The sequence below is a fragment of the Oncorhynchus mykiss genome, chromosome 17, assembly GCF_057628025.1.
Source record: "Oncorhynchus mykiss isolate SJ-2025 chromosome 17, ASM5762802v1, whole genome shotgun sequence".
In the NCBI taxonomy this organism is placed as follows: Eukaryota; Metazoa; Chordata; class Actinopteri; order Salmoniformes; family Salmonidae; genus Oncorhynchus; species Oncorhynchus mykiss.
Window position 1 is genome coordinate 11,260,779 of NC_143038.1, and position 25,086 is coordinate 11,285,864.

Genomic DNA, 25,086 nt, shown 5'->3' on the forward strand with positions numbered 1-25,086 from the left:
TGCATGAACAGTAGACATTTATTGAGAATGCAAGATATTTTGTTTTACATAGGAAGTCAATTAGAATGAAAAGAAACAAGTTCCTATGTAACGGAAGTGAACATCCTTGGTCTCACGGTGTGAACGCAAGGTGTTTGTGCATGTAGCTCAGTCATCTACTGTGATGTTACGGAACAGGTAAGCCATGGACTCTCCATTGTGGATGCGTCGGATGGCCTCGGCCAGGATCATACTGACGTCCACTGTCTTGATCTTGGGACACTGGAGCTTCTGGACCTCATGAGGGACTGTATTGGTCACCACTACCTGGGGGGGGGCACAAGGACACAAAATAGAGAGCTAGGTTACAGCAGGCACTATGCTTAAGAACGCAAAGTTTTTTTTTGTTGCATATGCATTGCATATTACTGTATTTGGGTATCGGTGTGTGAAAGCATAGATTTGTTTGATTTATCCAGCAAATAGACATAATTCCGACCCTTGTGCAGCTTCAAGTATCGGAGCAGCACAGACTACCTACAAAAATTGTCACCTGTGTCGATGTTTGAAAAAACAGCAATTTCAGGCTTAATAAAAGCCTGTGCGAGTACAGCCTGTGTCCTTCCTCTTACCTCATCGATGGCGGATTCCTCTATGAGTCGCGGGGCCTCTGCTGAGAGCAGGCCGTGTGTCGCCATGATATAGATCTTATAGGCCCCCCTCTCTTTCAGAATCTCAGCCGCCGCGACAAAGTCCTCCACGTCATCTATGATGTCATCCTGAGAGAGGGAAACGACAAGGAAGGACTTAGAACAAAATAACAGTTATTAGCATCTAAATAACACACGAGATCTGTATCATACAGTATGTCCAAATGCATCTTACATGAGAACTTCCTCAGAACAGTGAGTGTGAAACTTAAATAGTTTATATACAGTTGAAGGCAGAAGTTTGCATGCATTTAGGTTGGAGTCATTAAAACTAATTGGGAGTCATTAACTCCACAAATTTCTTGTTAATTAACAAACTATAGTTTTGGCAAGTCGGTTAGGACATCTACTTTGTGCATGACACAAGTAATTTTTTCAACAATTGTTTAGATAGATTATTTCACTGTATCACAATTCCAGTGGATCAGAAGTTTAAAGGCACAGGCAACTTAGTGTATGTAAACAGCTTGGAAATTCCAGAAAATGTAGTCATGGCTTTAGAAGCTTCTGATAAATGATGTCAATTAGCCTGAGTCAATTGGAGGTGTACCTGTGGATGTATTTCAAGGCCTACCTTCAAACTCAGTGCCTCCTTGCTTGACATCATGGGAAAATCTAAATAAATCAGCCAAGACCTCAGAAAAAAATGGAAGACCTCCACAAGTCTGGTTCATCCTTGGGAGCAATTTCCAAACACCTGAAGGTACCACGTTCATATGTATAAACAATAGTACACAAGTATAAACACCATGGGACCACACAGCCGTTATATCGCTCAGGAAGGAGACGCGTTCTGTCTCCTAGAGATGAACGGACTTGTGCGAAAAGTGCAAATCAATCCCAGAACAGCAGCAAAAAACCTTGAAGATGCTGGAGGAAACCGGTACAAAAGTATCTATATCCACAGTAAAACAAGACCTATATCGACATAACCTGAAAGGCCGCTCCGCAAGGAAGAAGCCACTGCTCCAAAACCGCCATAAAAGCCAGACTACGGTTTAAAACTGCACATGGGGACAAAGATTGTACTTTTTGGTGAAATGTCCTCTGGTCTGATGGAACAAAAATAGAACTGTTTGGCCATAATGACCATCGTTACATTTGGAGGAAAAAGAGGGAGGCTTGCAAGCCGAAGAACACCATCCCAACCGTGAAGCACGGGGGTGGCAGCATCATGTTGTGGGGGTGCTTTGCTGCAGGAGGAACTGGTGCACTTCACAAAATAGATAGCATGATGCGAAAGGAAAATTATGTGGATATATTGAAGCAAGATCTCAAGACATCAGTCAGGAAGATAAAGCTTGGTCACAAATGGGTCTTCCAAATGGACAATGACCCCAAGCATACTTCCAAAGTTGTGGCAAAATGGCTTAAGGACAACAAAGTCATGGTATTGGAGTGGCCATACAAAACACTGACCTCAATCCCATAGAAAATCTGTTGGCAGAACTGAAAAAGCATGTGCAAGCAAGGAGGCCTACAAACCTGACTCAGTTACACCAGCTCTGTCAGGAGGAATGGGCCAAAATTCACCTAACTTATTGTGGGAAGCTTGTGGAAGGCTACCCAAAACATTTGGCCCAAGTTAAACATACTAATTGAATGCATGTAAACTTCTGACCCATTGGGAATGTGATGAAATAAATAAATCACTACTATTATTCTGACATTTTTCATTCTTAAAATAAAGTGGTGATCCTAACTGACCTAAGACAGGGATTAAATGTCAGGAATTGTGAAAAACTGAGTTTAAATGTATTCGGCGAAGGTTTATGTAAACTTCCGACTTCAAATGTAATTATTGCTTATTAAAATAGCTTGAACAATGCACTTTTTTTGTCCCATAGGGGTCAAAGTTAAACATTGATAAGAGAGACGATAGAATCCTTACAACAATGATAGCGATGCGACCTCCCACATCTCCCACTACAGTGATAGGCGGTTTCTCCTTGGCCATCATTACTGAAAGAGAAAAGGAGAGAGGTTGATCATTACTTTCAAACCAGTGGTGCAGAGGAAATTAGGGGGAAAAAATGAGATTCAAATTATTGGGTTGAGGAGAACGAGTAAGAAGGGATCAAGTTCAACACCTGCAAAGACCATGCAAGACAGCTCTACCTCAATGTCCACAGACTGCTACAAGCGCTACAGAATAATCCTGAAAACTCTCATTTTGACAGAAGGGACAACAAGGTGAAATGATTTTGGCCACTGTAAGTATGGAGCCGCTTCAGGCATATTGGGATGGTAGCAACACATGGCTCACGAGTATAGAGCTGTCTTCCATTCCACAAATCAAACATCCGGTTTGGGATTTAGGGATCCACACAGCAACCCCATGCCATGCCAAATCACAACCAACTTCAAACCAGCGTCCTCATCGTCAGTCCAGAGGCGTCCAAACCAGATGTCTGTGTATTTAAAAACTCCCAGGGTTGAATCGTGAGGCTCTACACTTGGAACTCTGAGGTGTTGACATTAACAACAAAATAATTTTGTTAAAATATATATTTTTTAAAGGCTTCAGGGAGAGGGATGAGTTTTTAAATAAACAAGAATCATACCGTTGCTGAAACAGCAAGTTAGCTCAAAACATTTGAAACTAGGAATTGATCAAGAAAAAGGATGCAGGGGAACACAACCAAGCTTTTCATCATGCCTCACTGGGCCTCGGAGGTGCTTGCAATGTTTCCTTCATCTCCATTTGGAGTTATAGAGACATAGTTAAATTGCCCAAATGGCATAACGTTTATGGGGAAAGGATTGGCTCCATAAAATGTATGCCAATCACCAGCCTGGCAGTGGAATACAGTAGGTGCCCTCTGATAAGACATTTGCAGTAGCAGCCCTTTTGTTGGTTGCTTTGAAGAGGTCAAAGGTCAGATAAATGCTACATTTGAGGATGAGAGGCATGTTGAAGGGAATGTTGACAAGCCACACGGTTTCAAACGGGTATAAATTGTTGTGCAACTCCAAAGTATACATGGGAAGAGGCATGTATTTTTCCATGATGCTTGCATGAATGCATCCAGCAGATTCTTATTGCTATCGGTAGGGTTGAATGCAATGATTTTATTATTAGAATTTTGGAAGTTCACAGTTAAATTGTGTATTAGACCTAAAGGCATGTAAATGTCACAAATGTATCAAGTGAGGAATACCGTACAATGTAAACTTGGGATTCTCTCAAAGACCTTGACACCAATTTGGAGGTGAAGAAATCTTCTGTTTTACAGGAGGGGTCTTCAGGCTTCACTGAGGTCCGGAAGGCCGCACTTAAAATTGACTACATTTCCTCACCGTCCAAATTTTAAAAATAAAATAAATAGTCCTCTATCCATTGCTTTTGGAATTTCCGATGCTCCCACGACTGTCTGGCTTTCGTTTCGATGACTGCTAGCAGGCGGACTAAAAAGTGAAGAAACTATAATTGTAGGACCATTATCATCTCTACACAGTTCAGATGTGGTTTTAGTCATTCCAATGTCGACTGAGCTTTTCCCCTGACTGTTTGTTTGTTTTTGTTTTAACTCAAACCCCCACATATGTTCGCCCTCGGTCTAAACACTTAACTGAGATCTTCACAAAGGGGAATTTAGAAGGTCAGTGCTGCTAGAAATGGAAACTCCCTCAGTAGACATCAACATTACATGCCGGCAGGTATAAAAGATCAGATAGTATTGCAGGATAGGAGGTTAGAGCGTTACGGTCGTACTTGGGAGCTCTATGCCTGGGAATGAAGCCTGGTGCCTCCCTGTGTCTTCAAAAGATACATGGTATACGTCAACACTCATATACAGAGAGTATATAATAGACAGACAGACCAAGGCAGCATACAGACAATTCCAGAACTGAAGACAGGCCTTCTGGTCCTATTTATCCAAGGAACGCAATAAAATAAAAGTTTAATATAAAGAATAACACAGGGAAAAAAAGCAAAGATTAAACGTGTCACTTTGCTCCGTATCTGAATTTAGCTGCTGTTTTGATAATGTCCGTACCATGTTCCTGTATAAAGGAGGGGAGAAATGGAGAGGAGTATGAGAGAAATAAATACAGCCGCTGTATGAAAGGAGGATGAAGAAAGGAAAAGAGGGTGAGAAGAGAAATCCAGAGGCTCTGTGGAGGAGAGGAACGAGGAGGAGGTTAGAGGGGAATGGATGCCTGTTATTGCCTGCAGTATTTCACAGGCATCTGCAGTAGTGTCAGGCTGCTGAGAAGGAGTGCTTTGTTGCTGAACCAACACATACTACAGCCCTGACTGGCTGAACACTCCAGTTGTCCACTGTCAGCATGAGGACAATGTGTGGAGGTCCTCTTTGCTACTGGTGCCTTAGGGCATTCAGGGCTGGATATTTTTACAGCATTTCTGTGACAATTGGATTTGTAAAAAATGTACTTGCTATGGGTTGTTATTTGGAGAGATTCCCACTTTTCCAGTCCATAAATGCAAAATATAGTTTGTTCTCTTTTCTGTAAATACTGTTCCATTAGATCTCTGTAAAGCCGTTTGACCCAATGCCATGTTTTACAGTGGCTCTACAATGGATAGGATCAGAGTCTGGGTGTATGTCAGTTCACAAGTGTATGCATGCTACATGGGAGGCCCATCCCAGTGCCGTCTACTCCCATAAGCAGTGAGGATTTAGCCCTGCTGTTCAGACTCATTACGTCTCTATGGATTCCTCAGATAGACAGCAGTCAGGGCTCAACTCATCCTGTCCTGTGACACTAGTGGTTACATACCACTGTATGCTGATTAGGCAGATTATATACGAGAGCAACGCAACAGTGATTTTTGTGTGTTAGGGTCAAAGGCAGGGGTATTTTCTAGTGTGTGTGTGTGTGCACATGTGTGTGTGTCTGGGGGAGGGTATCTTACATGGCAGCTCCAGACCAGGGTGGCCAGAGGTGGTGCGTCCTGAAGACATTGGAGGGGGTGAGTGTGTGTCTGGGGGGGGGGGGGGGGTGTATCTTACATGGCAGCTCCAGACCAGGGTGGCCAGAGGTGGTGCGTCCTGAAGACATTGGAGGGGGAGAGTGTCTTCCGTCGGCCATGTCAGACTCTGAACACTGGGCCTCCCCGTGCATCACCGCCAGGCCCAGCCGCAGCCGCTCAGCATAGGATTGAGCTCTGGAATGAACGCACACACAAAAAAGGATTTAAATACATACAGAGCAAACAGTTACCCACAAATCTGCAGCCACAAACACACTTCACATCATTCGCTATCCATCTTGCTGGAAAACTCCCAACCTTTATGTTACCTCTTGGCCGCCGAAGGAGACTTTGCAACGATAATGGCATTTCTGTAGTCTGGAATCTAGAAACAAATAAACATTATCCAACATGATTTCACAGTTCAACACCACATTAAAACTAAACTTTAGTCAACAAATGCATGATATAATGATTGAAATGATACAAGTGACTGGAGGGTTCTGGGTAATGTAGTCTTACTTCCTCCTGGATGTACTGTAGCAGGAAGGGCGAGGCACGCAGGTTATCAACAGGGAAACTGAAGAAGCCCTGGATCTCCTTCTGGTGTAGGTCCATGGTGATGATATGAGTCAGCCCTGTGATAACACCAGTGGGTCAAGCCAGTGGTCTAAAATACTTAAGTAAAAATACTTGGGGGGGGGGGTGTACTTTACTATTTATATTTGACAACTTTTATTTCACTACATTCCTAAATAAAATTCTGTACATTTTACTCCTTACATTTTCCCTGACACCCAAAAGTACTCGTTACATTTTGAACGCTTAACAGGACAGGAAAATGGTCCAATTCACGCAAATATCAAGAGAACATCCCTATTCATCCCTACTGCCTGTGATCTGGCAGACTCACTGAACATAAATGCTTTGCTTGTAAATGATGCATGTTGTCTTGTGACCCTGGTTATCCTTACATAATAATAAACAACTCAATTGTGCCGTCTGGTTTGCTTAATAAGCCATTTGAAATGATTTATACTTTTGCAATTCCATTTACTTTTGATAGCTAAGTATAATTATAACCAAATACTTTTAGACTTACTCAAGTAGTATTTTACTGGGTGACTTCCACTTGAGTAGTTTCCTATTAAAAGGTATCTTTACTTTTACTCAAGTATGACAATTGAGTACTTCATCCACCACTGGGTCAAGCAACACCCCGGCTAGACTGGCTTGCGTAGGTTCTGTGTGCGAACTATAATTTTGTCCATCCCCACCCGACGTGTGTGAAAACCAAGTGTGAATCAATTATATTAATGATGTCGGGGCAGATCAAAACAAAAACATTCAGACATTTATCTAGCCAGCTGTTTACAGCTAGTTTACCTGGGAGATGAACATTCAGACATGTATCTAGCCAGCTGTTTCCAGCTAGTTTACCTGGGATATGAACATTCAGACATGTATCTAGCCAGCTGTTGCCAGCTAGTTTACCTGGGAGATGAACATTCAGACATTTATCTAGCCAGCTGTTTACAGCTAGTTTACCTGGGAGATGAACATTCAGACATGTATCTAGCCAGCTGTTTACAGCTAGTTTACCTGGGAGATGAACATTCAGACATTTATCTAGCCAGCTGTTTACAGCTAGTTTACCTGGGAGATGAACATTCAGACATGTATCTAGCCAGCTGTTGCCAGCTAGTTTACCTGGGAGATGAACATTCAGACATGTATCTGGCCAGCTGTTGCCAGCTAGTTTACCTGGGAGATGAACATTCAGACATGTATCTAGCCAGCTGTTGCCAGCTAGTTTACCTGGGAGATGAACATTCAGACAATTATCTAGCCAGCTGTTTACAGCTAGTTTACCTGGGAGATGAACATTCAGACATGTATCTAGCCAGCTGTTTACAGCTAGTTTACCTGGGAGATGAACATTCAGACATGTATCTAGCCAGCTGTTTACAGCTAGTTTACCTGGGATATGAACATTCAGACATGTATCTAGCCAGCTGTTTACAGCTAGTTTACCTGGGAGATGAACATTCAGACATGTATCTAGCCAGCTGTTTACAGCTAGTTTACCTGGGAGATGAACATTCAGACATGTATCTGGCCAGCTGTTGCCAGCTAGTTTACCTGGGAGATGAACATTCAGACATGTATCTAGCCAGCTGTTGCCAGCTAGTTTACCTGGGAGATGAACATTCAGACATGTATCTAGCCAGCTGTTTACAGCTAGTTTACCTGGGAGATGAACATTCAGACATGTATCTAGCCAGCTGTTTACAGCTAGTTTACCTGGGAGATGAACATTCAGACATTTATCTAGCCAGCTGTTTACAGCTAGTTTACCTGGGAGATGAACATTCAGACATGTATCTAGCCAGCTGTTTACAGCTAGTTTACCTGGGAGATGAACATTCAGACATTTATCTAGCCAGCTGTTTACAGCTAGTTTACCTGGGAGATGAACATTCATACATGTATCTAGCCAGCTGTTTACAGCTAGTTTACCTGGGAGATGAACATTCAGACATGTATCTAGCCAGCTGTTGCCAGATAGTTTACCTGGGAGATGAACATTGGATTGTTATTTAACCGGACATGCATATGGTCCTCTTTTTAGATGTTAGACTCCGGGTTATGCAAAATTGTGTTTCTCTACTCTGACGATTAATCCACAGATCAAAGATAACCAACTGTTTCCCTTCTATTATTCTCTCCTCGTTAGTCTTTCAAGCACCCACGTGGGTTTGTAAACTTGTGAGGACCAACCCAAGTTCTATTTTGGCGTTCGGCAACCCAGTCGCTCGTTGACGCACAAGTGCAATGTGGATGAAATTATTGAATAACATGCGTGTACATTTGAGAGGACTTTTTTTTTGCTGAGTTTATATGTCAGCATAGCTCAAGCAATAGGAAGCGCTCTCATCCATTTATATGCAGACGATAGTCTTAATCTCAGCTGGCCCCTCCCCGGATTGTGTGTTAAACGCTCTACAACAAAGCTACCTTAGTGTCCAACAAGCTTTCACTGCCCTTAACCTTGTTCTGAACACCTCCAAAACAAAAGGTCATGTGGTTTGGTAATAAGAATGCCCCGCTCCCCACGCGGTGTGATTGCTACCTCTGAGGATTTAGAGCTTGAGGTACAAGTACTTAGGAGTATAGGTAGATGGTACACAAAGCTGGAGGCTATCGTAGTCGCTCCTCTTTCACCCCAGCTGCCAAACTAACTCTGATTCAGATGACCATGCTACCCATGCTAGACTACGGAGATGTAATTTATAGATCGGCAGGTAAGGGTGCTCTCGAGCGGCTAGATGTTCTTTACCATTCGGCCATCAGATTTGCCACCAATGTCCCTTATAGGACACATCACTGCACTCTACACTCCTCTATAACCTGGTCATCTCTGTATACCCATCGCAAAACCCACCCCAGCCCTATTTATAAAAACACTCTTAGGCCTCACTCCCTACTGAGATACCTCCTGCAACCCTCATCCTCCACATACAACACCCGTTCTGTCAGTCACATTCTGCTAAAGGCCCCCATGCAAACACATCCCTGAGTCGCTCCTCTTTTCAGTTTGCTGCAGCTAGCGACTGTAACGAGCTGCAAAAAACCCTCAAACTGGACCGTTTTCTCTCCATCTCTTCATTCAAAGAGTCAATCATGGACACTTACTGACAGTTGTGGCTGCTTCGCATGATGTATTGTTGTCTCTACCTTCTTGCTGTGCCCAATAATGTTTGTACCATGTTTTGTGCTGCTACCATGTTGCTCTGCTGCAATGTTGTTGTCATGTTGTGGCAGCACCATGATGTGTGTCCTATATTTTATTTTTTAATCCCAGCCCCCGTAGGAGGCCTTTTTGTAGGCCGTCATAGTAAATAAGAATTTGTTCTTAAGAGACTTGCCTAGTTAAATTAAAGGTTGAATAAAAAATAAGTTACAAATTTGCAAAACGTATGATGCGGTTAAGGATAGCTAAAAGGGTTAAGGTTAGCTAACATGCTAAGTAGTCGAAAAGTAGCTTAAATGCTGAAGTTATCCGTGATGAAATTCAAACTCGCAACCTTTGGGTTGCTAGACGGTCGCCTTATAAGCCCACCCACCCGACTTCAAATTTTAGCCTGAGACCATCTGTCTTATGTAAGCATACGTAACATATCATTCAATTTCCGTGTCCAGGATTTACATTTCCTGCTACGTCTAATAGATCATCAAGGACAACAACCACCCGAGCCACTGCCTGTTCACCCAGCTATCATCCAGAAGGAGAGGTCAGTACAGCTGCATCAAAGCAGGGACCAAGAGACTGAAAAACAGCTTCTATCTCAAGGCCATCAGACTTAAATAGCCATCACATTAGAGGCTGCTGCCTAAATACATATACTTGAAATCATTGGCCACCAATAATTGGAACACTAGTCACTTTAATAATGTTTCCATATTTTGCATTACTCTTCTCATATGTATATACTGTATTTTATTATACTGTATTTTATTATACTGTATCTTAGTCTAAGCCGCTCTGACATTGTTCGTCCATATATTTATATATTCGTAATTCCATTCCTTTACTTATTTGTGTGTATTGTTGTGATATTGTTAAGATTTACTTGTTAGATATTATTGCATTGTTGGAACTAGAAACACAAGCATTTTGCTACACCCACAATAACATCTGCTAAATATGTGTATGTGACCAATCCAATTTGATTTGAGACCAGGCTGCGTTACCTCACAGTATGTGGTAAAGCATTTTTTTCTCTCATAATAACTGTGTATAACTCCTACCAAATTATCCATTTGTGTACAACTTATCTTAGCAGAGTTTCAACCATCTTCCTACAACATTGTAATCATTTACACAATAACAAAAATGATTGGTATCACAACAACGAGAAAATACAGTAGCCATATAGTAACATACCAGCTTTAGCGAGCATGGAGGCCAGCAGCTTGCAGACAATGGAGCCCCTCTTCCTCATCTTGCACTGCTTGCTGTAAGGGAAGTAGGGGATGACCCCAATGATGTTCTTGGCACAGTTAGTCTTGAGAGCATAGGCCATGACCAGCAGCTCCATGATGGCCGTGTTCACGTCTCTGGGTAGGACAAAATAACCATTCAAAAAAGGCAAAGGAGACAGATGGATAGAGGTAAGATAAGTAAGATAGAGTCAAGAGTAGTTATTGTAGATATTACTGGGGCGAGATTACGCATATATTCATTTTGGGGGTGGGTAAACAGTAGTCACCAAGTTCCTGACATCTATTGCCACTTGTGGTTTAAGATCAAATCCCCCTTGGGATGCAAAAAATATAGATTTTAAAATGTGGACTCACATTTATTGCAGTATTGTGTTGGGGGAAAATGCAATCGTCACCTTGAAAATTAAGATTAGGGGCTCAATTCAATCCAACCTGTATTGCATTATTTACGCAGTAGCTCTTTTTCCAATGGTCAAATTAACTCACAGATTGTTCTTGGGTACCAGGGCCGGCCCGCTCATTAGGTAGGATTAGGTGGCCGCCTATGTTGGCAGATTGACTAGAGCGCTATTTTCGGAGCTAAATTGACCAAGATTCACCTCCAACAACATCAGTAATTCTACCCAAAAACAATGACAATTTCTCTCAACCTGTGGCATTTGGGCTTTTAAAGTGAGCGCTGATGCTGCCCTATGATAAGCAGTGCAAACTTTGTCAAAAGCAGGGACACAAAATATTTATCTTGTCCATTCCAAGTGCACCTCTCCAGGGCGCTGTTGGAGAGAGACAGCGCTGTGGAGTTCCACCAACATACCATCAAAAGAAATGACATAAATCATGTAGCATATGGTAGAAAGAGTATGTGGCATTTTCTGTAGCCTACAGGCTTTTTATTTTTTACATCATACAGGTTTCTCCAATCAAATAGCCTAACCTAAACGGTGTTCCAATCAAATAGCCTAACCTAAACGGTGTTCCAATCAAATAGCCTAACCTAAACGGTGCTCCAATCAAATAGCCTAACCTAAACGGTGTTCCAATCAAATAGCCTAACCTAAACGGTGTTCCAATCAAATAGCCTAACCTAAACTGTGTTCCAATCAAATAGCCTAACCTAAACAGTGTTCCAATCAAATAGCCTAACCTAAACGGTGTTCCAATCAAATAGCCTAACCTAAACGGTGTTCCAATCAAATAGCCTAACCTAAACGGTGTTCCAATCAAATAGCCTAACCTAAACAGTGTTCCAATCAAATAGCCTAACCTAAACGGTGTTCCAATCAAATAAAGAATGTACTGACATTATCAAACATATCCTAACGACAGGACAGGTCAAATTAAAATAGACAGTCAGGCTCCTCAGAATTGCTGTCCAGGACATTCATCCCGTGGGATACATTTCATGATCAGTGGTTTCAAGTTTGTATACGTACATTTTTTACAAGCTGATATTAGTGAAAAAGAAAATCCTCTATTTCTCGCTGTGTAAACACATTGCAAATAGGCTCAGGATAACTCCTACTGATAAAATTGGATAGGCGATACAGCTTAAATAGCCAAATTGATTTGTCACAGGAATCTGGACTAATAAAGCCAATGCAACTGCAAATTTGTTTCATCAGCTGTGTTGACTAGGGATGTAGAAAAAGTTTGACTCCCCTCCCACCCCCAAGGACTGGAGTTCCCCATCCCTGCAGTAGGCTATACCTCAGTAAGCACAGACCGGACAAAAAAATAAGTCCAAAAGGCGTCAGCATCGGTCTGGACCAGCCTTTATTTGGAACAAACAGACCTCTATGAATTACATCTAGTCAACTTTCATTCAGAACCGAAAACGAACATCATTTCAACGTCCGGAATAGATGTATTTTTACCTTTCATTCAGAACCTAAATTGAACGTCTTTCCAACATATTTTTGCTTACTGGGACTATTCTTGAAGGGGCGGCAATTTTTATGTCTTGCCTAGGGGTGCAGAACCGGCGAGTAAAATCCTACAACTACTACCAGGGATAAATATTGTAAATTAAAGGTTTGAAATAAAAATTTATATCTTGCTCATGTGGGATTAGAACTCCAAACCATTGAACGATGAGCCACAAATTAGTCATAGCAGTTGGGAGAAAATATGAGTTGACATGGCCACCATTGTCACCCATTTCTCGTATGATGGATATACCTACGAATATTAAAATGTAGAATCCTCATAGCCCCCGTTTTTATTCTTCGTAAAAGCACATAAGTGTATGAAACAGTAATCAAAAACATTGAATTTGGTCATATGTGGAAATGTGCCTTACTGCCTTTTGAATTTTGTGTAACGTCAGTAGTTTAGTCAAGGAAGCCTCATGCAAAATATATTGGCACACTCCACTTACCAAGACCAATGTAAATAAGGAGTGCTGTCACCTGCTTTAATAGTGAGCCTTGAGGTGGTACCACCCAGCACATCTAGAAGGGAGTGGATTTCATACCAAACACCACCCTTGAGAAGCTGAAGAGGCACCCTCTCAAGTTGTGCACCGGAGCCTCCCACCCTCTCAAGGTGCCTTCTTTACATTATGATTTCAAATGGTTGAATTTAACAGCTAGGGACAAAAAGAGTTAGATTTACTACTAAAATACCTAAACATATCCCTTCTGCAATGAACTGTCAAAATGAAGACCAGAATTGATGTGTTTCACTATAAATAAGCCAAAAACATCTGGTTTTCGATTAAAATAAATAAAAAGTTCAGGAAAGTTACTCTTTACAGGTCAGTGCCCCCTAGCTGGCTGTTAATATTGCTCTCTCACTTCACCAGGCAGCTCCTGCCAACCAATGAATGACATAACCACTGGATGAAAAGATGTTGGTGGAGACAAGAGACCCACGGGGGTACTTCTGACTGATCAGCAATGTCTGCCTAATTTCACACGGGAATACATTTACTTTCCTCTCATCTAGTTTCTAATGATCCATTTGGTTCTGTGGCGATACTGCCTATCCCACCAACGAGAATATACACACTCATTTCAGATGGTGTAAATGAAAATGACACCTGGATCCTCTCACCTTGGAATGGTCTGAATGATAAAGATGTCTTGACCACGAACAGACTCTTTCACATCCACCCTAGTTTCTGGAAATAAAAAAAACAAAGCAAATCAGTTTCAGGAGCAAGTAACCCAACCTACAGTATGCCGACCATCATCTACGGTGCATTCGGAAGGTATTCAGACCCCTTGATTTTTTCATGTTACAGCCTTATTCTGAAATGGATTAAATAAAAAGGTTTCTTCAATCTACACACTACACCCCATAATGATAAAAGTAAAAACTGTTTTTTTTTTTTAATTGCACAGTTATATAAAAATATTATTATTATTACTAACATAAGTATTCAGACCCTTTGCTATGAGACTCAAAATTGAGCTCAGGTGCATCCTGTTCCCAATGATCATCCTTGAGATGTTTCTACAACATGGTTGAAGTCCACCTGTGTTCAATTCAATTGATTGGACATGATTTGGAAATAAACACACCTGTCTAGATAAGGACCCACAGTTGAGAGTTCATGTCAGAGCGAAAACCAAGTCATGAGGTCGAAGGAATTGTCCGTAGAGCCCCGAGACAGGATTGTGTCAAGGCACAGATCTGGGGAAAGGTACCAAAAAAATGTTGGCAGCATTGAAGGTCCCCAAGAACACAATGGCCTCCTTCATTCTTAAATGGAAGAAGTTTGGGAACCACCAAGACTTCCTAGAGCTGGCCGCCCTTGGTCAGGGAGGTGACCAGGAACCTGATGGTCTCTCCGACAGAGCTCCAGAGTTCCTCTGTAGAGATTGTCCTCCTTCTGGAAGAGCCTTTATGGTAGAGTGGCCAGACGGAAGCGACTCCTCAGTAAAATGCACGTTGACAGCCTGCTTGGAGTTTGCCAAAAGGCACCTAGACTTTCAGACTATGAGAAACAAAATTCTTTGGTATGATGAAACCAAGATTGATCTTTGGCCAGAATGCCAAGCATCATGGTGGGGGCGGCAGTGTAGCCTAGGGGTTAGAGTGTTGGACTAGTAACCGGAAGGTTGCAAGTACAAACCCCTGAGCTGACAAGGTAAAACTCCTGTCGTTCTGCCCCTGTTCCTAGGCCGTCATTGAACATAAGAATTTGTTCTTAACTGACTTGCCTAGTTAAATAAAGGTAAAAAAAATGTTTAAACACAGCCAACAACGCAAGAGTGGCTTTGGGACAAGCCTCTGAAAGTCATTGAGCCAGAGCCCGGACTTAAACCCGATCGAACATCCCTGGAGAGACCTGGAAATAACTGTGCAGCGACGCTCCCCATCCAATCTGACAGAGCTTGAGCCGATCTGCAGAGAAATATGAAAGGAACTCCAAATACAGGTTTACCAAGCTTGTAGCATCATACCCAAGAAGACTTGAGGCTGTAATCGCTGCCAAAGCTGCTTCAACAAACTACTGAGTAAAGGGACATAAATACGTGATATTTTTGCCATTTTTGTCATTGTGGTATTGTGTATGGATTGATGAAAGAAAACCATTTAATCAATTTTAGAATAGGGCTGTGGAAAAGGTCAGGGGTGTGAATACTTTCCGAATGCACTGTATACCAGGGACATTTAACTCTTACACTATGAGGTCCAGAGCCTGCTGGTTTTCTGTTCTACCTGATAATTACTTGCACACCTAGTGTCCCAGTTCTAAATCAGTCCCTGATTAAAGGGGAACAATGAAAAGATGCAGTGGAGCTGGCTTCAAGATCCCGATTTGAGTTTGAGGGATCTATACTATAGTAATATATTAGGCCTGTAGATTTTATATACACTGTGTGTACAAAACATTAAAGGACATCTGCTCTTTCCATGACAGACTGACCAGATGAAATCTATGATCCCTTATTGTTGTCAGTTGTTAAATCCACTTCAAAATCAGTGTAGATAAAGGGGAGGAGACAAGGGTTAAAACCCTTCTTTACCTAAGACAATTGAGAGATGGATTGTGTATGTGCGCCATTCAGAGGGTGAATGAGCAAGAAAATATTTAAGTGCCTTTGAACAGTGTATGGTAGCAGGTGCACCGGTTTGTCAAGAACTACAACGTTGCTGGGTTTTTCACACTAAAGAGCTTCCCTGTGTGTCAAGAATGGTCCACCACCCAAAGAACATCCAGTCAACTAGACATTGAAATCAACATGGGCCAGCATCCCTGTGGAATGCTTTTGACCCCTTGTAGAGTCCATGCCCCACGAATTGAGGCTGTTCTGAGGGCAAAAGTGTGGGGGTGGGTGCAACTCAATGTGACTCGTTTCAGGAAAACTCCTGTCGCGTGTCACTAATTTCACATGAGGTATTTGAACGTAAACATATTTTTAAAATCAAAATGCTTATTTTTGGAATGTGAACTCTCAAGTGCCTTAATAACAAAATTGTATGCCATCTGTAAATACAAATAAAATAGTTAAATTACGAGCCTAGTTGGTTTAGCCATGGAAAAAGACCTTTCCGCTAGCCATGAAAATAATTTTCATTGCAAGTTAAAGCGTACTGCTAGCTAACGTTAGCTGGCTGTCTCGGTAGCTAACATTACGTGTATGATCTGTGTATACCAGTAATGTTAAGAACAACATGACCTGCGTTAGGCCAACGAGACAGTGTCCAAGTTCTAAAATGATTTTATTTAGTCACAATCACAACCTTAAGATATTTTATGTAATTAGCTTGCCATTAACTTGTAAATAATGATCTTGTTGTGAGTTTATTTTCCTATAATAAAGAATACAAATTAGCTAATTTTTTTTATATATATATATATATATATATATATATATATATATATATATATATATATATATATATATATATATATATATATATATATATATATATATATATATATATATATATATATATATATATATATATATATATATATACACACACATACATATATATATATACATTTTTTTTTTTCTAGCTCCAAGTCTGCTTTTATCCCATCGAGCTGGTCGTTAAGAATATGTCCTTAATGTTTTGTACACTGTGTATACTGTATGAATCTGAAACGGATAACTTGGCATCTCACCTCTGTTGGACTCTTGGTAAACAACTGACTTTCCCAAGTCTACGCCAAGCCGTCTGCAAGGAGAGAAGGAATATGTTAGACAGTAAATAAACACACAACTACATTATCCACACACAGGAGGAATGCCCGCCTTGTAAGTAACATGCCCAACTGTCATTCATCATTATTATTAATAAGAATAATAATTATTATTGTGGAGGCTTATATTTGTCCTATTTCATAATACAAGTGTATTATGCACGTGTGAATTGGAAATGTGTTTTTTTGCATATTCAAACTCAACGAGAGACAATCAGAGAGTGGGGTCACACCCAGGGTCTGCCATTAGCAACAGTGACCCTGGAGCATTTAGGGTTAAGTGCCTTGCTCATGGGGACATCGGCAGATTTTTCACTTTGTCAGCTTGGCGATTTGAACTAGCAACATCTGTTAATGGCCCAACAGTAACTGCTAGGCTACTTAACTAGTCCACTCTCATTTCTCAAATGCCCTGACCGTACATAAACATTGAGTGAGAACAGTGAGAATGGCAAACGAAGTGGTTTATGACATGGCTACTCGCCATCCGCTGAAGTGAAAGCACTGATGTTGGGCGACTAGGCCTGGCTCGCAGTAGGCGATCCAATTAATCCCGAAGGTGTTCAATTGGGTTGAGGTAAAGGGTTCTATGCAGGCCAGTCAAATTCTTCCACACCGATCTCAAACTATTTCTGTATGGAACTTGATTTGTGCATGGGGGCATTGTCATGCTGAAACAGGAAAGGCAGAGCCAGAACCATGACAAACAGCCCGAGACCATTATTCATCCACCAAACATTACAGTTGGTAGGTAGGTAGTGTTCTCCGGGCATCGGCCAAACCCAGATTCGTCTGTCGGACTGACAGATGGTGAAGCATGCTTCATCACTGCAGATACCCAGATTCCACTGCTCCAGAGTCCAATGGCGGAGAGTTTCACACCACCCCCAGTCGACACTTGGCATTGTGCATGGTGATCTTAGGCTTGTGAGGGGTTGGGTTAAATGCAGAAGACACATTTCAGTTGTCCAACTGACTAGGTATCCCCCTTTCCCTTGTGTGTGGTGAACGGTTCTTGTGCTGACGTTGCTTCCAGAGGCAGTTTGGAACTCGGTAGTGAGTGTTGCAACCAAGGACAGACGATTTTTACACGCTACGCGCTTCAACACACGGCGTTCCTATTCTGCGAGTTTGGGTGGCCTACCACGTCGCGGCTGAGTAGTTGTGTTTTAGATGTTTCCACTTCACAATAACAGCACTTACAGTTGACTGGGGCAGCTCTTGCAGGGCTGAAATTTGATGAACTGACTTGTTGAAAAGGTGGCATCCTATGACGGTGCCACGTTGAAAGTCACTGAGGTCTTCAGTAAGGCCATTCTACTGCCAATGTTTGTCTATGGTGATTGCATGGCCGTGTGCTTGATTTTATACACCTGTCAGCAATTGGTATGTCTGAAATAACCAAAATCCACTAATTTGAAGGGGTGTACACACACTATATGCAGTTGAAGTCGGAAGTTTACATAGATCTTAGCCAAATACATTTAAACTCAGTTTCACAATTCCTGACATTTAATCCAAGTAAAAATTCCCTGTTTTAGGTCAGTTAGGATAACCACTTTATTTTAAGAATGTGAAATGTCAGAATAATAGTAGAGAGAATTATTTATTTCAGCTTTTATTTCTTTCATCACATTCCCATTGGGTCAGAAGTTTACATACTCTCAATTAGTATTTTGTAGCATTGCCTTTAAATTGTTTAACTTGGGTCAAATGTTTTGGGTAGCCTTCCATAAGCTTCCCACAATAAGTTGTGAATTTCACCCGCCTTTTCAGTTCTGCCAACAAATGTTCTATGGGATTGAGGTCAGGGCTTTGTGATGGCCACTCCAATAATTTGACTTTGTTATCCTTAAGCCATTTTTCCACAAATTTGGAAATATGCTTGGGGTCATTGTCCATTTGGAACACCCATTTGCAACCAAGCTTTAACTTCCTGCCTGACTGATGTCTTGAGATGTTGCTTCAAGATATCGACAAAGTGTTCCACCTCATGATGCCATCTATTTTGTGAAGTGCACCTGTCCCTTCTGCAGCAAAGCACCCTCACAACATGATGCTGCCACCCCTGTGCTTCACAGTTGGGATGGTGTCTTCAACTTGCAAGCCTCCCCCTTTTTCATTCTAACATAACAATGGTCATCATGGCCAAACAGTACTATTTATGTTTCATCAACCTAAGTGTATGTAAACTTCCGACTTCAACTGTAGTAAGTACACATCATGCTTTCGGGATAATTATCTTTTCAGATTCCACAATGATTCTTTAGTTGTTGACACTACATCACCAGACTTCTTCTCTTACTCCTCATAAGTAAGTCATCTTGATTTCGCACCTGTGTTTTATCAGTTTCTTTATGAAAATATTTAGCGAACTTTCGCTACTGTCATGAGTAAAGGGCTGTAGCAGCACACAAGTAGGCTACAAATGCATGCTGGGCCGGGCATGCCCTGAGCTCGTGAAGTGAGCACTACTGGAGCAGGCGAGAAGGCCAAACGCTCCAGCCTTTGAGAATCTTGCTCCAACCCCGGTCCGCTTACATACTCTGCAACTGATGAGTCCTCTCCTTCAGTGACGAACTGCAGTGACGTGTGTTGACCGTCATTGAGCTGTCATTTTGCATGCCGAGAAATCTCAGGCAATATTTTTTTTATTTAACCCTTATTTTATTTAGCCTAGTCAAATTCATACTCTGCCCAGCTTCGCACGCTGACCAACGCGAGGTCGGCTGCCTGTTCCGGATTTTGCTCATTAGCATGGCACTTTCAGCATTCAAATTCTAAAATAGCTTGCATGATATTAGGCTTAATTAGATGAGTGACAATCTATGTCATTTGCTTGGTTATTTAACGAGGCAAGTCAGTTAACCGGCCAAACCCGGACGACGCTGGGCCAAACCAGGGTATCTGTAGTGACGCCTCTAGCACTGAGATGCAGTGCCTTAGACCGCTGCGCCACTCGGGAGACCCATCTATGTGCTGTTGAAAATGTTTTTACCGGAATAAAAGTAAATTACCGGAGAGAACTCATTTGATCTAACTTAGGCAAGTCAGATAAGATGAAATTCTTATTTACAATGACTTCCTACCCCGGCCAAACCCGTATGACTACCCCGGCCTAACCCGGCCTAACCCGTATGACTCTGGGCCAACTGTGCGCCATTATTGGGACTCCCGATCACGGCTGGTTGTGATACACCCTGGGATCGAACCTGAGTCTGAAGTGATGCCTCTAGCACTGCAATGCAGTGCCTTAGACGGCTGCGCCACTCAGGATCCCAAACGGACTCATCTGGCTATAACTGCTGAACAGGCCTTACAATAGATTTTATTTAGATTGTTTAGGTTCACGATCAGCAATAGTTTTGGTCATTTTGCATTAAACAATCAGTGTATATGCTCATTTTTAGATATACAGGGTAAAGTTGATAAATTCATAATAAGGACAGCAATCACTTGAGGTGCACTGCATGGCCAAAGCGAGAAGAGAACTCTGGAACAAACCATTCGATTTTGAGATGGGTGGAATTCCAGCTGTGCGATACACTAAGTGTACAAAACATTATGAACACCTGCTCTTTCCATGACAGACTGACCAGGTGAATCTTATTGATGTCACTTGTTAAATATACTTTAATGAGTGTAGATAAAGTGGAGGAGACTGGTTAAAGAATGATTTTTAAGCCTTGAGACTATTGAGACATGGATTGTGTGTGTGCCATTTAGAGGGTGAATGGGAAAGACAAATATTAACAAACCATTGCTCTAAATTTTTTGTACATTCAGTATATATATATTCATTGACTCATAATTTGTAAACAATAAATATTTAAATATTCCTAGCTCGGACACTTAATCTTAAAAAATGACAAGTTTGATTAGTGGGTGATGGTGATTTCAGAACCAAAGTGTGTGTGTGTGTGTGTGTGTGGGGGGGGGGGGGGACGACGACAAATAATAGGCTACAATGTCCCCCCTAATCTGATAGGTAATGTAGATAGATGCCTTGTCTCCCTTATGGGTCAGCTCAGGTGCCTACATAGTACATACACCATAGACATACATTATTTACACACACAGTCAGCTGATATAGATAGTTACACTTAACTACACAATTTTCCCAAGAGAACGCCCTTCCTTTTAACTTACATTTTGACATCAGAAGCCCTCAAAGATAAGATGCAGTCTTTGTGAGCCAGCGGCGTCTGCCTTCACTGCCCATTCTTCCTTGCTATGCTTGCTGACTATTGACCCATCGCTAATCCCAGACCCCCTTGGTTACTGTTGTGGACAACATTTTCCCAGGAAGCCCAATTTCCCCCTTCTAGCCACTGGCAAAATCTCACAATTATCTCACTGTGTTTTTAATACACAATTAAATTAAACACACACCGCCCCTTCCTAATCGAGAAACTCTTGGGTATGTTTTGGTGGACTGTTATAATTGCTTATTGGGAACCTTGTAAAATATATTTGTAGTGTGGCTAGCCACTGAATGGCTCTGAATTCATTGTCAACATACTGTCAAAGCTATAACCACTTGGCACAAACTAGTTCACTCAAATTGTATCCTATCAATCTAGTCTCATCGCTGCAACTCCCCAACATGCTCGATAGAGATGACGGTTGAGTCATGCATCCTCCAAAACATGACCCGCCAAACTGCGCTTCTTAACACCCGCCCGCTTAACCCAGAAGCCAGCTGCAGCAATGTGTAGGAGGAAACACAGCACAACTGAAGACAGCCTGCAGGCGCCCGGCCCGCAACAAGGAGTCACTAGAGCGCAATGAGCCAAGTAAAGCCCTCCCGCCGGCTAAACCCTCCCCTAACCCGGACGACGCTGGACGCAGCCTTATGGGACCTTAGGTAACGTCCGGTTGTGACACAGCCTGGGATCGAACACAGGTCTGTAGTGACGGCTCAAGCACTTTGACGCAGTGTCTTTGAACACTGCGCCACTCAGGAGGCCATGGAAGTGTACATTTAACTATAAACGTAATTGTTTAAAACCTGTACTTTTTGACATTTTATGAGGCATGTCTTACCGCGTTCCCGACCATAAGAATGTTAAGGGGATCCTTTCATAAACACTTCCTCATATGCCATTGAAACCAGTATTTCTTTCATCTTCTCAACATACTTTTGCTGTCAAGTAGCCAAAGACACAATTCTAGTCACAGTAACAACCCATGTGGTGTGCTTTGGAGAGTGGGGTTTTACCGCTAATTGCATTTTTGGAACGTTTATGCTTATAGCTTGTGTGCATTGCTGCGCTTATAATGGACGAATAGTTCATCAACATTTTAAGTTAAACGTTCCACAAATTTCTTGTTAACAAACTATAGTTTTGGCAAGTCGGTTAGGACATCTACTTTGTGCAAGACAAGTCATTTTTTAACAATTGTTTACAGACAGATTATCACAATTCCAGTGGGTCAGAAGTTTACATACACAAAGTTGACTGTGCCTTTAAACAGCTTGGAAAAGTCCAGAAAATAATGTCATGGCTTTAGAAGCCTCAGATAGGCTAATTGACATAATTTGAGTCAATTGGCAGTGTACCTGCGGATGTATTTCAAGGCCTACCTTCAAACTCAGTGCCTCTTTGCTTGACATCATGGTAATATCAAAAGAAATCAGCCAAAACCTCAGAAATAAAATTGTAGGACTCCACAAGTCTGGTTCATCCTTGGAAGCAATTTCCAAATGCTTGAAGGCACCACGTTCATCTGTACAAACAATAGTACGCAAGTATAAACACCATGGGACCAAGCAGCCATCATACCGCTTAGGAAGGAGACGCATTCTGTCTCCTACAGATGAATGTACTTTGGTGTGAAAAGTGCAAATCAATCCCAGAACAACAAAGGACCTTGTGAAGACACTGGAGAAAACTGGTACAAAAGTATCTATATCCACAGAAAAAGGAGTCCTATATCGACATAACCTGAGAGGCTGCTCAGCAAGGAAGAAGCCACTGCTCCAAAACCGCCATAAAAAAAGCCAGACTACGGTTTGCAACTGCACATGGGGACAAAGATCGTACTTTTTGGAGAAATGTCCTCTGGTCTGATGAAACAAAAACTGTTTGGCCAAAATGACCATCGTTATGTTTGGAAGAAAAGGGGGAGGCTTGCAAGCCAAAGAACACCATCCCAACTGTGAAGCACGGGGGTGGCAGCAACATGTTGTAGGGGTGCGTTGCTGCAGGAGGGACTGGTGCACTTCACAAAATAGATGGCATCATTAGCAAGGAAAATTGTGTGGATATATTGAAGCAAGATCTCAAGACATCAGTCAGGAAGTTAAAGCTTGGTCGCAAATGGGTCTTCCAAATGGACAATGACCCCAAGCATACTTCCAAAGTTGTGGCAACATGGCTTAAGGACAACAAAATCAAGGTATTGGAGTGGCCATCACAAGCCCTGTCCTCAATCCCATAGAAAATCTGTGGGCAGAACTGAAAAAGCATGTGCGAGCATGGAGGCCTACAAACCTGATTCAGTTACACCAGCTCTGCCAGGAGGAATGGGCCAAAATTCACCCAATTTATTGTGGGGAAGCTTAAACAATTTCAAGGCCATGCTACCAAATACTAATTGAGTGCATGTAAACTTCTGACCCACTGGGAATGTGATGAAAGACACAGCCACACCAATGTGTCAGAGGAAACACCGTACACCTAGCGACCTTTTCAGCATGCATGTGCCCAGCCTGCCACAGGAGTCGCTAGAACGCGATGGGACAAGGACATCTAGTGGCACAGCTGGTACTGCGATGCAGTGCCTTAGACCACTGTGCCACTCGGGAAGCCAGAAAGAATGTAATTGAATGAATTTTCTGACCAATGCATGTTACATTTGTATCGGTTTGGGGTCTGCGGACCGATGCACTTGTAACTTAAAACATGTGAATCGGAAACACGGGGCAGTCTGGGGCCAGGGCAGCAGCTCTAACTGCTCCTATGTTTGAAATACTGTTTGCCGAGAATGGGATCTGTTTGTTAGCCAAGTTTGCTTGAAGTCTCTTAAAGTTATGTGAGACATCATCCTCTCTCACCCTTGCCATTTTGAGTGGCAGATTCTCTGGAGACTAGCGACCTAAAAGTAGACTTAATAGGCTACTTTTACACAGACAGCCCAATTCGGATATTTTCAAACTACTTTTTTATTTTTTTTAAGGAGTGGGGCAGTCCTGTCCCAATTTTATTGTTTATTGGATATGAGAGAGGAACATTTTTGCTGAAAGAGCACTGGGACGGATTCAAACCCACACTGGCAGCGGTACGTGTTCTCTAGAAGCAGCGGCCTAAACGCTAGACCAGTTGTTCCCAGGGGTACTTGGCCTATCCACAGGGGGTACTTGAGAAGACTCATGAGACCATAGGCCTACTGGTAAAATGCACGAGGGGGTACTCCGGCAGAGCAAAACTCAGTTGGTGGTACAGTAACTGAAATGGTTTGGGAACCACTGCGCTAGGACATCACTAATTTGTATTTTAACTACGTTCAAATTTCAGTTGAAGAGAAAAAAAAATGTAATTTGAGTGAGTTGCAAGAGATTCATGTGAATGCGTAGCATATACTTACTCTGTGATCTTCTTGGCGAGCTCTGTGCATGCGGTGGTCGAGTTGGCAGAAAAGACACGGTACCCACTTTTTGAGATATTCATTGTTGAGTGACTATAGGAAAACGTTGAAGTGTGAGAATGACAGACGAGACTTGAGGCTCAATAAAAGTCAATGACCACGTATTTTGCCTACTCACATTGACAATATCGACTATAAATTCAGGATTTAAGAACACGGAAACGTCGAATGAGTGCGGAATGTTACAAAATCTCAAAGCAAAAACACCGGCCTACATGTAGCTAACCTACATAACTGGCGTAAGTAAACAAGTCTATTTATCGATCGCAATATGACTGGTCTAACAAACTAGAAACGGATAAACTGAGTTGTTCCACATTCGCACATAGATCTGTAGGCTACTCTATGAAAAACGCGCTCCACCTAATTCTTCAATTCGAAAAATATTTTGCAATAGAAGTACACTATAGCAGACTCGTATAATTTCAAAAAGTGTATACAATGTTGCTTCTAGCGTAGCTAATGTAAACTTTGTAGCAATGAGGTTGCATCAAAGAGAAGAAAACGAGTAATTTCATTGGGTAGCCCAGGATTAACCTATTGGCAGTAGAATAATCCAATGCGAGTGCTGCTTTAGAACAGAGGAGGGTGGTTTGTGCGAATTTTCAACCACTCAGAGCACTTCAATCAGGCGCGAGGTC

At 42.0% G+C, this 25,086-nt stretch overlaps 1 protein-coding gene across 4 annotated transcripts; it reads right to left on the reverse strand.

Moving 5' to 3' along the window:
* Positions 1–25,070, reverse strand: LOC110493666 (phosphoribosyl pyrophosphate synthase-associated protein 1). 4 transcript variants are annotated; one of them, XM_090204799.1, is made up of 11 exons: positions 24,564–25,044; positions 24,386–24,478; positions 16,718–16,770; positions 13,690–13,756; positions 10,577–10,749; positions 6,151–6,266; positions 5,958–6,013; positions 5,669–5,823; positions 2,581–2,651; positions 612–758; positions 1–306 (listed from the first exon to the last, which is right to left on the reverse strand). In XM_090204799.1, the coding sequence occupies exons 2-11, from the start codon at positions 24,466–24,468 to the stop codon at positions 148–150; spliced, it is 1,080 nt and encodes a 359-aa protein (XP_090060925.1). In that variant the 5' UTR covers positions 24,469–24,478; positions 24,564–25,044; the 3' UTR covers positions 1–147. The 4 variants fall into 4 exon arrangements, 3 of the variants coding, with proteins under 3 accessions (XP_090060925.1, XP_036805561.1, XP_036805563.1); XM_036949666.2 differs by lacking the exon at positions 24,564–25,044 and adding an exon at positions 4,405–4,449 and having other exon boundaries at positions 24,386–24,520; XR_016487739.1 differs by having other exon boundaries at positions 5,572–5,823; positions 24,386–25,012.
* Positions 25,071–25,086: the final 16 nt, after the last annotated feature.

Excerpts from the sequence above, each read along its gene's own strand:
- LOC110493666 (XM_036949666.2), bottom strand. The coding sequence starts at position 24,468 with ATGAATATCTCAAAAAGTGGGTACCGTGTCTTTTCTGCCAACTCGACC. Across the intron at positions 5,824-5,957 it reads TCTCCTTCGGCGGCCAAGAG|AGCTCAATCCTATGCTGAGC; the intron begins GTAACATAAAGG and ends CGTTCATTCCAG. Across the intron at positions 2,652-4,404 it reads CCCAGGCATAGAGCTCCCAA|TAATGATGGCCAAGGAGAAA; the intron begins GTACGACCGTAA and ends TTTCTCTTTCAG.